The 16,702-nt window shown below is 36.0% G+C and overlaps 1 protein-coding gene across 2 annotated transcripts; it reads left to right on the top strand.

The window, feature by feature from the left end:
* Nucleotides 1-710: 710 nt before the first annotated feature.
* Nucleotides 711-16,696, top strand: gsdmea (gasdermin Ea). Of its 2 annotated transcripts, XM_065289263.2 has the most exons (11): nt 711-868; nt 3,941-4,151; nt 6,558-6,744; nt 7,897-8,056; nt 8,173-8,208; nt 8,508-8,628; nt 12,550-12,678; nt 12,827-12,954; nt 13,091-13,418; nt 15,211-15,284; nt 15,462-16,696. In XM_065289263.2, exons 2-11 carry the CDS (start codon nt 3,944-3,946, stop codon nt 15,687-15,689), a joined length of 1,599 nt encoding a protein of 532 aa, XP_065145335.1. In that variant the 5' UTR covers nt 711-868; nt 3,941-3,943; the 3' UTR covers nt 15,690-16,696. The 2 variants fall into 2 exon arrangements, with proteins under 2 accessions (XP_065145335.1, XP_065145342.1); XM_065289270.2 differs by lacking the exon at nt 8,173-8,208.
* The last annotated feature ends 6 nt before the right edge of the window (nt 16,697-16,702 follow it).

The following is a 16,702-nucleotide window of genomic DNA, read 5'->3' as shown; positions in this document are numbered from 1 at the left end:
ATTATTTTCAAATAATTCAAAGGACCGGAGACAATATTTTCTCTTATACCACAGTTACCATTTCTCAACCAGAATAAAGCATTCAATGTATGTAAAAAATCTCTAAAAAACAAAGAAGAACAAAAGATGTTTTGACTTTGAAATTGTTTGTAAAAAATGTGAATTCTGTGTGTGTGTTGTATACAGAAGTGAGCAGAGAGATTTCAGATGATGCAAAGTGTGTGGTTTTCCCAGTGGCATAACTTCCTTCATCAGTTTCAAAGTTACAACACCAGTGCCATTTCAGTTTAACTAAAGATACAAGATCTTTCATTGATACAAGAACATTCATAAATATTATCACACATCGGCCCTACAAATACCATGTGTATATACTGTCATTCACTTAGAGATTCCGGGATCATTGTGTTTTACAGATAGTTTCCTAAACCGGTCAATGACCTCAAACTATGTTCTATATATATAAAAAAAAACTTTACAGATAGACTGTCTGTAGCTACAATGGCTGATATTCAAGTTAATATATACAAGAAAGTCTTTTCTACCAAACAAATTTACTACACTGCATTATAATTGAATCACTTGCTCTCCATAATTGGACAAGTCTGTTCTTGTCCTGGGTTTGTTTATGGTTCTGTTCATATGATTCCGATTAACGAACCCAAACTTGAGCTAGGAAGTCTCCGTATTCAAACTCCCCTATGTTTTGTACCGCCCTCGCCCTGACCAGCAGCTCAGCTGCCCTCGTGGGTGTGGGCACTTAGACTAGCTGATAAAACATTTCTGAACCTGCTGAACCACGAGTTGATCTGAGGGACATCTTAAATTGAAGACTGCAAACTGAAGGACTTCTGGTTCACAATAACAGGTCTGTGGATTTGAATTGTTTATGTTTGTCTACGCTTTTTGGATTTAATGGTATACGAATTAAAGCTGAGCCATTTCATGTGGATGAGGCAGGGTCGAATTTATAGTGCGCACGCACGTGGATGCTATTATAGTTGTACCGTTATGAAAAAGATATACGCGCGTCATTTTTTTAACTTTTATGATCTATTTGAATATGGCGATAAATTAAGTTCCTGAAACACTAACGAAACATTAAACTTATAAGATAAATTGCGCTCATGATGTGCTGAAATACGTCTTTGTTTACCAAGAATGTAAATGCAATATTTAAGAATGGGAAGTAGGTTAAAGGTAAAATGTAAGAATCAGTTATTTAAGTTATGCTTTTACATTTTAAAAACGTCTTTTTTGGTAATGTTGTTTTTAAATTTAGGGTATGGTTTTGAAAACGTTATTTTTAAGCGTCTTATGCCAACGTAAACGTCTCACAAATGGTTAATTGTGGTTTTGTTTTCGTAGTAAACGTGACATTTACGTTTTTACTACTTTACGAAAACGTACCTTTTACGTTAAGGTAAGGTGCTTTTAACGTTTTAAAAACTTTTTTTCTGTTATGTTGTTTTTTTATATTTAGGGTGTGGTTTTTAAAACGTTTAAAACGCTGCAACATTACCTCATTACAAATTACGTTGAAAAGTTGTGTTTGCTGGGTGATTACTGTACAGTGGCACCCCAGAACATTTTAATTGGGGTGGCCAAAGCAAATCATGGGGTGGCACAAAAAATAATTCAGTGTTTGTGTTATACTTATTTACTTTTGGTTAATGTAACATTATGCTTTTGATTAGCAATAACTCTTTTTTTTTTAAGAGCCAATGAAATCCATTAAATGTTCAAAAAACTGCTACTCGTATAATAAACATCAACAGAGTAATGTTTAGTAATGTAAAGTTTACATTTATTTTTAATATAGTCTTTCGTCAATGTCCATGTTAATTTATAAACTAAAGTTATTATAAAAACACTATTTGTTGTTGGGTGGCCAGTGTCTTTTTTTTGGGGGGGGGGGGTATGGCCAGGGGAATCCCACCCCTATTCCTATTTGAGGCAATGGACTCAGAAAAAGCTCATGCTGTTTGATGATGTTAGCATAAACATGCTTTTGAAAGTAGTTCAGCTCAGGTTAGTGGTTTTGTGGCAGTTTCAGACATGGCCGGAGTGGGAAACTTATTCAAAAACTAATTCAAAAACTACTGAAATGGAACAAATGTGTTCTATATTTCTATTTTAAAAATGGTGAGTCTTGAGATTACTTGTCGGGTTAAAAAGTTTGGAAACACACAATATACAAGCAGGATTTACAGAGTATGCAGGGGAAACAGATGAAAAAGTAAAAGTCCTAATTTTACTTTTTTATTACTTAATGTAAATTGCCAAATAACATAAGGTAGGTGTACTTTGTATCAAAAAATAAGAAATATATAATGGACTTTTTAATTGAGAAAACACCATGTTCATCAACTTCAACTTACTTTTTCCCCAATAAACTGAGATGAGTTTTTCATTATATAGTCTTACCAAGGGTGTAACTTTGGGTTGAGAAGTGGGTGGGACAAAATGGGGGGAAATGTTTTCGAATTGAATCCCATTTCCTGCATTTAAATATGTTTATGGACTATGGTGATAAAAAATACAGGATATAATTAGTAGATAGATTCTGCCAAGAAGAATATGCTACTAAACTATGTATAATATTTATTTGTGGTTTATTGTTTTCTACATAAGATCACCTTACATCATGTAAAGAATCGTCCTGCTCTACCGTGGCGATGAAAACGTGTGTTTAAAAATCCAAGCAAATGATTTTAAAAGTGTGGGGGAAACGATCGGGATTTTGAAAAGTGGGGGGACATGTTCCCCCCGTCCCTATTAATGCTCCTAACTCTTGCAATAGACAATGCCGATTCATAAACGATTCATTGTTACATCTTTGAGATAATTTTCCTTTAGAGGCCGTTAGCATGAAGCCGCAATCAATTTTATTTTAAATCAATTATAGACGTGTCTGAAACAAAAGTGGGTCTGGTAGCAAAGGCAGATGGCAATCGCTTTGAAAAGGAGAAAAACGCGGCTTGTCACGTGTTATTGAAACTATACTGCAAGACTTCGTTCAGTGTGGTAGGGACACAAACAACTAACATAAAGAGTTGGGGAAATCTCCCAACCACAAGTTACGTAAGTGGGGCTGCTTTGAGTGCAGGCACCCTAGATACAGCAACCTTCAAACCAGTGTCGTGACAACAACAGCCCTTGCAGCAAAAAAAAAACAGGCCGATTAGTCAATCCAGGCGTGGTTTCAAACCAAATGCAGCACACTTCTTTTGAAGTTCAGTGGTGAGGTTTGATTTTGTATTTCACCTTTGGTAATCTTACTTAATCTTTCAAATTTATATTTTAATTTCTGTTAGCATTTTTTTGTGGTACTACTTCCTGCTCATGGCATAAAGATTGAATTTCTAACCAGTTAATCTGCACATATTGGTGTACATACAGGTTTGGTATTTTACAGGGTAATGATGGCTCTATTTCATGGTTTGAAGAGCATAATGATTACTTTGTAGATACCGTGGTGGCCATCATAAAGAGATTTAGGTAATTTTCCTTACTGGCCCTCTCAAAGTCCCAACCTCAACCCAAAAGAGCAAATTTAATTTCATATAAAGTTCTGAGGAAATATATTGACATTAAGTTAGAGAGATATGCTGCTGTAATTGCTGCAAAATAGGCCATATCAAATATTAACGTTAAAAGTGGATAAACAGCATGATTCACTTAATTTGTTGTGCTCAGAGCAATCATCATTATCACGTGAATTGTTGTTTTGAATGTCAATTTTTTTTTGGATCTGTCAGGTGTTCTAATCATTTTGCCCAACACTGTAAACCAGATAGATAGGGTAAAAATTAAGGTTTTGTGATGGTATGAATGCTTGGGAACTTCAAAGTGATTTAATTAAGAAATGTAAAAAAAACTATTTATTAAATAAACACATTTCCCACAGTGATAACAAAACATGGATCTGTTTGTGCAGGGGATGTTTGAAAGCGCAACAAAGAAGCTCGTCCGTCAGATCGATCCTAATGGTGTTCTGATTGCGACGTCCAGCCCGAATGATTCAAATAAACTTCGGCCCCTTGCAGTGGTGTTGAAGAAGCCGAAGAAGTGGTTCTGGCAGGAAACTACATACAGACCCACATCTTTTACGCTGAATGACCTGCTGAAGGAGAAGGAAATAAAACCAGGTAAACTCCAAAACTCAATGTCCACCTGACCTTGACTTCATAATGTTTTAAATATGTTTTAACACATATTTTACACAATATTGACAAAATAATTAAGTACAATATAGTATACAAAAAAGTGTAAAATTGTTGTTTCAACTAACATTTCTAAGTTAAATTAAGTCAAAATTTAAAGTGACACCATGTAATTTTTCAACCTTCATAATACATTTTCAAGACCCTTGTGATAGTAAATCGACTTTAAATAGGTTGAATGACATGTCTACCATAGCCTGACGGGGTCTGTATCACTTTTACTCGTATTTTAAAACTTAGGGTTTCTGGTAGTAACCAGAGCACAAAAAAAACTACAAAATTCGACTGCTTTACGGCATACGTCACTTCCTCCACACAATTTGTTTTTAACGTGAATTTTGCTGGAGGCTACTTAAGGAGTGTAGAGAGCAGTTCTATTATGTGACTCTGTGGCACAGTCTTTAGTGTCACGGACCTATGACACGGGCGACCCGGGTTCGATTCCCCTTTAAGGCAATTTTTTATATAAACTGTTGATTCATACATAAATGCGATGTTCTTTATAAATTACGGCGATTATATTGCATATAGTTCCCTGTATTCAGATGCTGTGTTCACGTATTTACCTTTCTTTTACTGTGTCTATGGTATTTACATTACAATCCAAGATGCTACAGCAGTCAAACTTGCTCACAGTGTAAAACCAAACCCTACTCATTCACCAATCAGATCCGAGCGTTTCTCTCTTCTCTCTTCCTCATTTGCTGCGTTCCGCTGTCACTCGCGTGACGTATTACAAAGCGGCAGACCTAAACGCATGGGTTTACTTGGATTTGGAGCGGTTTTCACACAAAAAAGAGGAATAACGAGCGCCATTGCGGAAAATCCTGGTTGCGAGGGAGAGAGAGAGGATGCAACAATATTTGTTTGGAAAAAGGCAAGGAAATACGTCTGGTCGTTTCTGAATTGGAAGGCTGCAGCCTCCGGAGGTCAAATATGCAGGCTGCATACGTCATCAAGCCTGGTTTATTCAGGTAAACTGAGCATTACATTCGCAAGTCATAAGCATACTGCAACAATTTACGATTAACTATGTATAGTAGTCAACTTTGTAATTGTTAATATTGTGAAATAAGAGAGTCTTGATGACGTATACAGCTTAGAAATACGACATCCGGAGGCTGCAACCTTCAGATTGAGAAATGGCTTCTGCCACGACGAGTTCCTCATCAGAAAGTTGTAACATGACTGCGTTTCTCCCTGTTGTCTCAAAATGCTGATCGTTTAGCATTTTAAATGTTTAGTTTTTAGTTTAGTTTTAAGGTTGGCCAGTTCCTTTCCTTTGCGACAGTTCTGCGGCGCTTTTGGGCTCTAGGGGCGCTAGAAGTGAAAAATACGTGTCTAGCACCCCCTCATGGTGTCCCTTTAAGGCACACTCAAAAAAAGTATTCATTGGATTAACTCAATAAAATTGTGGGCAGGATCTCCATTCAACATGAATGTGTACCCATAACTCATAAAAAAACTGCTTTACACAATAAAAATATATTGAGTTAGTCCAACTCAATTTAAAGTAAATGACAATACTCAATTAGTTGCCCCAACTCAATTTAGTGTAGTCTGAATAACTCGATTTAGCGTAGTTTGAATAACTCAATGTAGTGTAGTCTGAATAACTCAATTCTGTTATTTTATATAAAAAGTTTTTTATCATACTAATTAGCATAAGCACATGTTAGCATGCTAATAATAATAACATATGATACTTTGGATAAGCATGTGAGAAGAAACTGATCTCCAAACAGCATTAACACAGTGCTCATTGAGAGTAATATGTCACATCCACAACCTAACCACAAGCGCCACTCTTCTGCACGATGGTAACCAAACAATTTGAAACAAATATAACACAAATGCTTCTAAATCAATAAGATAAACGGACATTAAACACTATTAAGTCGTTCTCTTTACCTAAAAATGCATAAAATAACATTACTTTCCAAAAGCAGTTGCATGCAAAGCATGCTGGGAAATTATTTTTCCAGAACCCAGACTCAAACTAATTGTGTTAACGCAATTAAAAAGAAATCAATAAATTATAGTACATATTCATTTTGTGTTAGTCTAATTAAATATATATACTAATTGCTCTTAATGAGGTAATTTAAATTCATTGAACACAATTTTAATGTGTCATTTCTAAGAAGGGCTTGAATCATTTTTTAAGTGCACTTACTTTTAAGTTGAACCAACTTAAGAATGTTGAGTATGTTGTCAGCGTGCCGTGTATAGATTTTATTTAGCATTTCATAATTTTGATGTACTTTTATTACTGTATAATATACTGTCATTGAGAAGATGACTGATTGCTAGTGTACATGTTTTGATCAGTGCTGGAGAAGAACGAGTTTCTGAAATATGAGGCAACATACAAAAACGCTATAAGTGGATCGGTGGAGGTGGGAAATAAAGTTGCCGGCGTGAAAGGACAGGGCAGGTCCAAACTCCACGTGTCTTTTGGGACTCTTCAGAAGGAAGATGTGGACATTCCAATACTTCTGAAGGACTCCAGAGAAAGGTATGGAAAACACTGCAATGTATGTGTGATGTCAAACCACTTTAACTGATAGTAATTACAAACTTATATATGCTATATATTGACAGCATATAAATATTAAAACCTTATAAATACAGTGCATATAATCCTGAGTCTCACATTAAGCGTTTCGACATACAAATTTTGAATGATATCTGTATACATGATTAATAAAACTTAAATCGGAAAAGTTGCAAAAGTATTCATACCCCTGACCGACTCTTGATAATTTTTTTTAAATGAACCCAAGATTTATGTTGGGAAATATTTCAAAGAAATATACGAAGCTCGCGCTATTTAATGTGAACTTCCGGTTTACAATACCTCCGAGTTGTCCTAGACGCGACTTGACGCGACGCTGAGCTGCGCGGCCGGTGTGCGATCCCCTTTATACCTCAAAGGGACATTCCACTTCATTTTGGAATACATTCAGCTGATCTCCGGGGCTGGCCTAGCGCTTTTAGCATATAGCACAATCCATTGAAACTCATTAGACCATTAGCATCACGCTAAAAAAATAACCAAAGAGTTTCAATATTTTTCCTATTTAAAACTTGACTCTTTTGTAGTTACATTGTGTACTAAGACCGACGTAAAATTAAAAGTTGCGATTTTCTAGGCATAAATGGCTAGCCATTAAAGTCTATACTCTCATTATGGCGTAATAATCAAGGTCTTTGCTGCTGTAACATGGCTGCAGCAGGCGTACTGGTATTACGCAGCGCCTGAAAATAGTCCCCTGCTATTGAAAGGAACAAAGGGGACTATTTTTGGGCAGCGCGTCATATGTTTAACTCTAGGAGAACTGGAAAATGAGCATATTTTCAAAAAAGTGGAATGTCCCTTTAACATTGACATTCATTCACCTATGAATGATTTGTTACTGTCACATTTTCTGGACAAAATTCCTATTCTTGTAGGGGTATTGGTCACCTGCCAAACAGAGTTGGCCTACACCACTCATGACTTAAAGTCATTCAATCCCATGACTTTTGCATTGTTAATGCAATGCATTACCAGTTGAGCTATAGGAGCATATGACATGTTATACTTTATCTACTTCACCAACTATTTTCTAATCCCTTGTATTCTCATATTGGTGAATAATAAGGATGTTATTAATATCCTCTATAGGAAGGTGGACCTCGAACACTCGTTGATTCAGCAGTCATTGAAGTGGAAGAAGGTGTTCACCCTCCTTAAAGAGCGAATTTTGACTACCTGTGAATGTTCAATCTCTTATGTCGGACTGGAGCAGGGCAGCTGTTTCACTGGTTTTGGAGGATTTTCAGAGGTTTGTAAGGAACGCACATATTCAACAGTTTAAAGTAGTTTACGTCATTGCATAATGTCTTTAATGTGAATTTTACTACCTGTAAATGTTTCATCTTTTATGTCGGACTGGTGCAGGGCAGCTGTTTCAGTGCTCTTGGAGGATTTTCAGAGGTTTGTAATGAACACAGATTAAACCGTTTACAGCAGTATACGTCATTGTATAAATGCTTTTAGACTATGGGGCAGCCGAATGCTTTATTCTGATTGGTTGAGAAATGTTCCACAGGCGTTGATTATTTTTCTGTAAAACCACAACCTGTCAAATGTCTTAAAATAACCACCAGAGCTATGTGGTAACCGTGGTATAAGCGGAATAATTGACACTTGGGTGTGCATTATTTTCCAATAATTCAACGGCCCGTCGTCAATTATTTTTCATTACTTAATGTGAATGTGTCTCTGTGTTTCAGATGTTTATAAAAGACAGCGGTCAAATACGAATTGACTCCGACCTTGTCTTAACGATCCCACCAGGCACCATCATGGCTTACAGTGTCATGGAAATGAGCATAGACAGTAATGGCAACTTTGGTCAGTGACTTTTGTATGACTGCATAAATGCAAAAAAAATTATAGTATTTATTAACAAATTATTTATAACTTAAAGGTCACTCTGTCATTTGTGATTGCCAATATTATTATTTTTTTTAAATATATGATAACATAAGATTTTAATTATCAATCTCAATTTCATGTGTTATGGAATTTTTCCTTGTTAAACACATGAATAATTATAGTCAGAACATAATACAGTTTGAAAAGATTTTAATATCTTGCAAGAGGCACTTCTGTCTGCACAATATAGAGAAAAGGCGAACTTCAAACTGTGCACTGAAACTTTTATACTTAGCTGCAAGACATTTTCACATCCTGTACACTCTGTACCTAAGATTAAGTCTAACCAGTAAGATAGTAATTTTTATCACTATGTCATGTAACTAACTAAACTTAAAACAAATTTTTAGCTTATAACTTATGCACCTCATACCATAAAAATCTTAATAAACAGCAATAAATGCTCAAATCATAAAAACAGTAGAAATAAGTAAAGTTAAATTAAGTAAAGATTAAATATTCCATGATAATTTTCCCCTTTATCATTTCATGATAACTAAATATTTAAAATTTTCTCTCCATCTCACAGGTAAGCACTGTGAAACATTAGCTCATTTTACTTGGTATGCCTTTCATTCATGTGACATCTGCAAACACCACCGTTTTTTTTTTTTTTAACATTCATTTCCTTTTTCTGTAGTAAGGATAATGCACAAGCTTTATTTCCTTTGCATCTAAGAATATGCTTGACTTTTCTACTTGCTAGACTTCCTGGTTTATCTCTTCCTCCAACCATGCATTTGCTTTCTGGCTCAGCTCATCTCATGTTTTCAAGAACAGTCTGCAACTGTTTTTTAACTACAGTGATTATTACTTGTCCATAATCTGTTCCCAATGCCCACCATTTAAAATTATATTTCACTGACATGACCACCTTTGGTTGTTAAATCTTCACACTCATTTTAATCATCCCTCATCACTTCCTATTACAATCATCCCTTATCACTTTCTCCTGTTCACTCCCCCTTCAAAACTTTCTGTGTCTCCCTCTCTGTCTGTATAAGCTTACATCTGGTCCCATGTCTTTACAGAAATACATAGAATTTCCCAATAGGTATTGGCTACGCCTTTCCCAAAAATTTAAATGTGTGAGTGACCAACAGCACTTGGTGCGGTCCGTTCCACCTCTTGGCTCGTTACGACTTCCCCCTGAAGTCCTTGATTATCACTTAATCTCCTGGCTGGCCCCGGGAGCGCTGCTTTGACCTGTAAACAGATATTTTGACAACAACCCACAAACATTCTCTTATAATATTCAAGCATGTTATTTTCTATCTGGTCAGAGGTTTGGAGGGTCTGGCTTGGTTCCCACCCCAGATGTGGGGGTCTTGCAAACAATATCATTAACACTGCATGGGGTACTAGTAAGGTCAGATCAGAATAGCCTACGAATTCACGCGATGCCAGTACCGCTTTTTTCTACTGCAGCCACAGAACGCAAACATTGGGATAGGTCCTGAGCTACAGCAGCAAGTTTTGATGAGAAATACGCCACCGGGCGCAATCAGTTGGCGTGTTGCTGCAGTAGCACAAAAAATATGATCCCCTTTCTCTCGTATACGGTTTCTGTGAATAGCAATTCTGGGTTGGGTATGCCTACGCTAGGGACTTCCTGTAATGCTATTAAAAAAACTTTTCTTCATTGCAAGGGCTAAGCTCTTCTTCATTGCAAGCAGAAATAGAAAAAAATATCATACTCACACTCCCCGACGCTCCCCCTCTGTCTCCTCACCTTAGTCGATGTGCTCATTTCCTCTTCTTTGCGTCTGGGCTTCTAGACAATCATTTCAACAATGTCTTTGTTTGCCACAATTAAAATAAGTCTCTGAATTATATTCTGGTCTGCTCCGTCCACATCCACGACCTGGATGTTGTTGTTCTTGGGTCGTAACTTTTTTCCGCCTAGGATAGGAAGACGTTTGTCCCAGATGGATCATAGCTATATGCAGTTCTTTTTCAGTCTTTCTCTTCTTTCACTCTTCCTTGTTTACACAGGTTTTCTCAGCGTGACATTTCAGTCAGTGTTGGTGGAAATTCTCTCCAAAAGTCTCTGAATTCCTCATCAGTTCATGGTCTGATAACCAGCATCGGACCTTCTGGGCTGGACACTTGTATCATTGGGATGGATGATGATAGTCTGAGGTTTAGGGCTAACATTGCTCAGATTTCGAACTCGTCTTTGTCTCCCTCGGCCAGACACTTTAGTCCGCCTTTCTGGTTTCACTGTTGGTTCCTCATACTTGATCTGCGTGTCAGCGTCCAGTTACTGTTCTTGTGCGCCGTCCGACAGCTCTTTGTTAACCGATGATGCTGGGGCTACCTGCAGAGGAAGCTCCGTTTCAGCGTGAAGAAGGTGCAAATTTGCGGTGTTGGTGAGGGGGAAATCGTCAATCTCGTCGGGGAAGGTTTTGGAAGTTTAAAAAAACAAAAGTGTTATCATAGCATACCGTTAAATGAGGATAGAGCTTTGGGATGGGCTTCGGTTGGGATGGGGAAACGAGGGAAAAGAACAGTACGTAAAATGGAGGGTTTGAGGCTCATAACATTAGACATCATAACGGTGGGGGTGAGGGGTTTCTATTCTTCTCTAACTTTCTCAAAGTAATCATTGACTTAATTTCGTCAATCATTTCCTCATTTCTTCTGCTAGGTTTGGTTTAATTCTTGTCATTTCTCCAATACCTCTGTTCTTTCTTTGTGTTTCAATCTTTTTGTGTATATTCAGTATATTTTCTTCTGATCTATCTTGAACTTCTTTTTTTATTTAACTTCTTTTTGCCGTTTACCCTTTATCTTTATTTATATATTTATATATTCATATTCATCCATTTTATATATTTTTTTATAATTTCTCTGTAAATGGGATGACTATAATTAGTCGTATTATCTTTGGAACTTCCTTGTCCTATATTAAGTCATGTGCAGTCTCTAAGTAACTCAGACAATTCAGAATTCACTCACCGTTCAACTTATTTGTCGAATTCACAGGTCAGATTCGTCTGCTTAAGCTCCATTAGATACAATCCTCTCTCCCAGAACTTTTGGGGTAAAGCCGGCTTGCTAATCCGGGATGATCAGTCAATTATTTTGTCAGTTAGCTTTGCGATCCCATTCTCGTCGCCAAAATTGTTATGGAATTTTTACCTTGTTGAACACATGAATAATTAGTCAGAACCCAATACAGTTTGAAAAGATTTTAATATCTTGCAAGAGGCACTTCTGTCTGCACAATTCAGACTGTGCAGAGAAAAGGCGAACTTTCAGCTCTGCACTCAAACTTTTATACTTAGCTGCTAGACATTTTTACACTCTGTACCTAAGATTAAATCTAACCAGTAAGATAGTAATTTTTATCACTATATTTCACGTAGCTTAAACTAAACTTAAGGTCAAGACAGAAAAAATGTAGCTTAGTTAACTTATGCAGCTTATAACATAAAACTCTTAATAAACAGCAATAAACGCTCAAATCATAAAACAGTAGAAATAAGTAAAGATAACATTTTCCATGACACATGCGCTACTTTCTTTAAAGTTAAAACATTTTAATGAGAAAGATATTAAGTGCACCTCTTAAATTTATATTAAACTATTTTTTTATTAATTTACACTCGTCAAATATATTATTATTTATCCAAATTATTTTTTTTAAATCCAAAGATTTCATCCAATGTGACTTACAAAACCAAGGAAAAGAGAAAATTGATTTATCATAGGAAAGCACGACCACAAGAAGTGCCATACAAAATCACTTCTGCTTTTAAAAAGTTCACATGCTTAGTAAGAATATGTTGACCTTGTTTAAATTCAGATTTCTATGACATTGTTTATGTTCAGAATTGTCTCTTGGGCCTGATGGAATCGAGGCTGATGACAATTCCCAGGATTCTGATTGTTCAGAAACGGATGGCCCTTGGCCATTTGAAGAGATTCCGAAAGGGTCCGCACTTAGTTCCCTAAATAAAGGTATGTATTGTATGTGCAGAAACAAAAGATAGTTTTACCAATGTACTGTCCTGATTTCAACTTCCTTAAAAAAGATTGGCTGGTTGCCACATTTTCAGGATATGAGTCAATATAGTTCCCATTAAGGATGTGTGTGTTCTTTTCGCAGCGCTTTCGGATGTTCACAATAGGTTATATTCGCTGACTGATCTTTCTTGTGAGTGCCGCTCTTCCTTACTTCTCCATTTGAGTGAAATTCTGTTAGACCGACCCATCCTGTCAGCTTTGGTGGATAGGGTGAGGATGAACAATCCTTTACAAATTGTTAAATCTACTGCTAATATGCCATTACACTTAAAAAAACACGTACTGTGTTATTGCATATATGCAAATAAATCTTACTTTTAATCTTCTATGTGTCAATATATCTCAGCTCGAGGAACCAAACAGTGAAGAAGCTCCATTCCTCCCAAAGAACGAACTGACGGACAAACAGAGGCTTTTAACTGACACGTTTTTAGATTTACTGAAGTGTGAACAATTCAAGAGCAGGATAAGGGAAGCATCAGTGGCCAATCAGAATGGATCGCAGACATCAACAGCCAATCACAGTGGTCATCCCTCAGCATCTGAGTTGAATGGATCAGAAAAACAGAATGGAGAAAGAGCTGTCTCACATCACAATGGGACATCAACAAAATCAAGCAAGCAGAGCGATCAACTTCGGGTGGCCATGCATATGCTGCTCAGTGCTCTTGAGGGTCAGTATACCTAAACCACAGTACACTTACATGCTTTTCATACTGGAAATAGTTAACCCCGGGTTATTCTAAACCACACAAAAAACAGGGCTAGCAGGGTTTTATAACCCTGGGTTAATTTCAGGGATAACCCCACTTCTAAATTACAAGCAGGGTTTCATAACCCTAGGTTATTTCAAGGATAACCCTGCTTCTACATTACAAGTGTGAAACAATCCTTAACCTAGGGTTAAAAGCAGGGTTTAGAACGAAGATAACCCAGGGTTAAGCGCAGTGTGAAAAGCCCTTTAGTGCTGTAGTGCAGGGTATATGTAGGTATACCCACTTCTTTATTAGATGTCATGGCGTGCCGTGTACCCACTTCTAAATTCTAATCACTGATTAATAATATTAATTTCATATTGATCCTTAAGCTGAGAAGTCAAGCAGGAAAGGTTAAGTGACAACACTGGTTCATTTTGGAGTGAACTAAATATGCAAGACTAGTCTTACATGTCACTGTTTGTAACACAGAGCATCCAACCTTAGTTGAGCTGCTTAAAAAATTTGTTTATATTTAAAGAGTATACCCACTTCCCCAGGCATCACTACACCACTATGTACACTCTTAAAAATAAAGGTGCGTCATGATGTCATTGAAGAACCATTTGTAGCTGAATGGTTCCATAAAGAACCTTTAACATCTGAAGAACCTTTTTTTAGATTATGAAAAGATATGAAAGAAATAAAGAGTTTGGTTCCAAAACGTGATAAACGGCATTAAAAAATAAATGAGTTACCGCCAAAATCAGGACAGTATTAAAAAGTAAATTTAAAATTTTACGCAAAATCCAATATCCGCCATGTTATTCTGTCATCTTTTCTCCCTTTTTTCCCAAAACATGATAAACGCCACTTCTCCTTTTCTGCAAAATGCAATAAATCTCCTCAAAAAATCACAGCGCACCATTCCACACACTGTAAACAACAATGACAGCGCGGTGAGTACACAGAATCCTAGTTTTCCTCTTCAACTTTGCATTTCGTGATCAACAAACAAACAAAAACAAAATAATACTTTGATGGCATTGATAAACCTGTGGTGGTTTTCTGTGACAGGGAAGAAACGTAAACCATCAAAATCGAATAATTTACACGAGAGGCATTCGGGAGACGGAAAAATGTTGGCTGTTGCTTGTTCTCCCGACAGCATCTAACTTCTTTCATGCTAACACATTGACCCCAGGGGATCTTATGAAAAACCCACTTTTTTTATTCAAAGTCAACGAAAATCGAGCAGGACCAAAACATTTTACAGCTGATCGCTTTCAAAAAAGTTCAGCAACGACATCCCAAGAATAACAGCAGCAATGACAGTGTTCTTAATATGACACGTGTTTTGATTAATGCCATTAATGTTTATTTTTTTAATCAGTGTATACCATTCATCAACTAAATGAATGTAACATGGAAAAGATGAATGCACATTTATATACTGATTGAATAGATTTATAGCATTTTGAAAAAAAAACTATATTTATTGCTTTTTGGGGGAAATAATTTTTTTCTATAAAAAATCTTTGAAAATCAAATTATGGATTTGAATTTTTTATGTTATCATGACCTAAAGATGCTATGTGAAAGTTTGTAACAGAAAATAGAGGTTTTCATCTTGTCACTTTCTTGCTATAGAAAACACGTTTTTACCCAAATTAGTCAAAATGGATTAATTGCGTTTTGGAACCAAACTCTTCCAATGTTTCCTTACCTTTTAAGCACCTTTTTTTTAATCATACTTTGTTTTTTTTCTCAGAGTTGACAGATGCTGGACTGAAGCTGCTTGGACATTTCTGCTCTCCTGAGGGTCTAAGAAGTCTGCAAGACTTTGTAAGTTTATGCTAATTTAGGTCCCAATGTTTTAAAAAATATAGGTTAAAACTTGTATTCTTCAATGAAATTAGTACATTTTTGGAGTACTGTTATATGTGAGAAAATCGGTAAAAATTTTAATTAGCTGAGATTTTTTCTCTCTTTTATCTGACTTTTTATTTCCTGTAAACCTAGGTAAATCTTCTGGTAGCTAACGACACACCCCTCTCCAAAGACAGCATCCCTGTGTTCTTACAGAAAGATGAGGAATTCTCCAGAGTGAAGGTGCTTTTTAATTTATGCAATGTTTTACTAAAGGAAGAAGATAATGTTTTGTTTGCAGAGGTCACATGTGAAGAGGGATTTCTTCCGCTTGTACTGTGTATTGTGATCAATGGCCTTGCATGCCTTATTGGTGAATAACAGTGTTATTACTTCTTAATAATGACTGGGTTGGATCAAATGTTCTGTTCCTTAACTAACCCCACTAACTTAACTACTTTTGTTAATTGTATTTCTTATATGTTTATTGCTTATCATTATATAGATCAAAAATATATTACTTTATTGTCAGTGTACTGACTTGCAAAGAAAAGAAAGAAAAACGAAAAACTGAATGTGCACTTAAACCAATCCTATGGTTTTTCAAAGTTATTTTGTTATTTGCAATGAAAACTTGTTTAAAGGACATTTTACAAGATTTAATATAAGCCTCAGGTGTGCCCTGGATATGTCTATAACGTTCAGCTCAAAATACTCTACAAATCATATATATAAATGCCGCTATTTGGGTTGGAAAAAAATTTGCTGTTTGTGGCTGTACCTTTAAATGCAAATGAGCTGCTGCTCCTCCCTACTTTACCAACAGACAGTGAGCGCTTCCAGTTAAAATAGATCTGATTGCTGTAAATACAGTCTCAACAGTACCACACTATTGAGATATGGTGGACAGCATGCAAGTTGTTGGAGGTGGAAATTATGTTAATGCAGGACTGTCAGTCAGTGGTCTTGGGTGGGGCTTTATCAGTGTGACATCACATTAACAAGAGAAGAAAAACAGCATTTTTAATGAGACTGCTTTGGTTTTATGGGAATTAAAAAATATTTTTTTATTGTAGTAAAACCCACACAAGTGGATTTTGCATTATATGTGGCCTATAAACAATTTTAAGGATACTACAGTGTATCAAGTCTCACATATTAAAATGTATAAGCTTTGTCACATTACATATTTGTGGCATTCAGAGTTTTTTTTTTTTGAAACCTTGACTTGTATATTGTGCAGATGTTTACTAAGGTAATTAACTGACATTTAATTTTATCCAAATTAAAAAATATATATTTATCTATGTTATATTTGTATGTAATGCACAACATAGCACTGCAATTTAAATCTGATAAATATATATTTTGATATTTATATTTTCAATAAAAAT

The sequence above is a fragment of the Paramisgurnus dabryanus genome, chromosome 19 (assembly GCF_030506205.2).
Source record: "Paramisgurnus dabryanus chromosome 19, PD_genome_1.1, whole genome shotgun sequence".
Lineage (NCBI taxonomy): Eukaryota > Metazoa > Chordata > Actinopteri > Cypriniformes > Cobitidae > Paramisgurnus > Paramisgurnus dabryanus.
The sequence above is the reverse complement of the archived record's forward strand: the minus strand, read 5'-3'. Positions and strand labels throughout refer to the sequence as shown.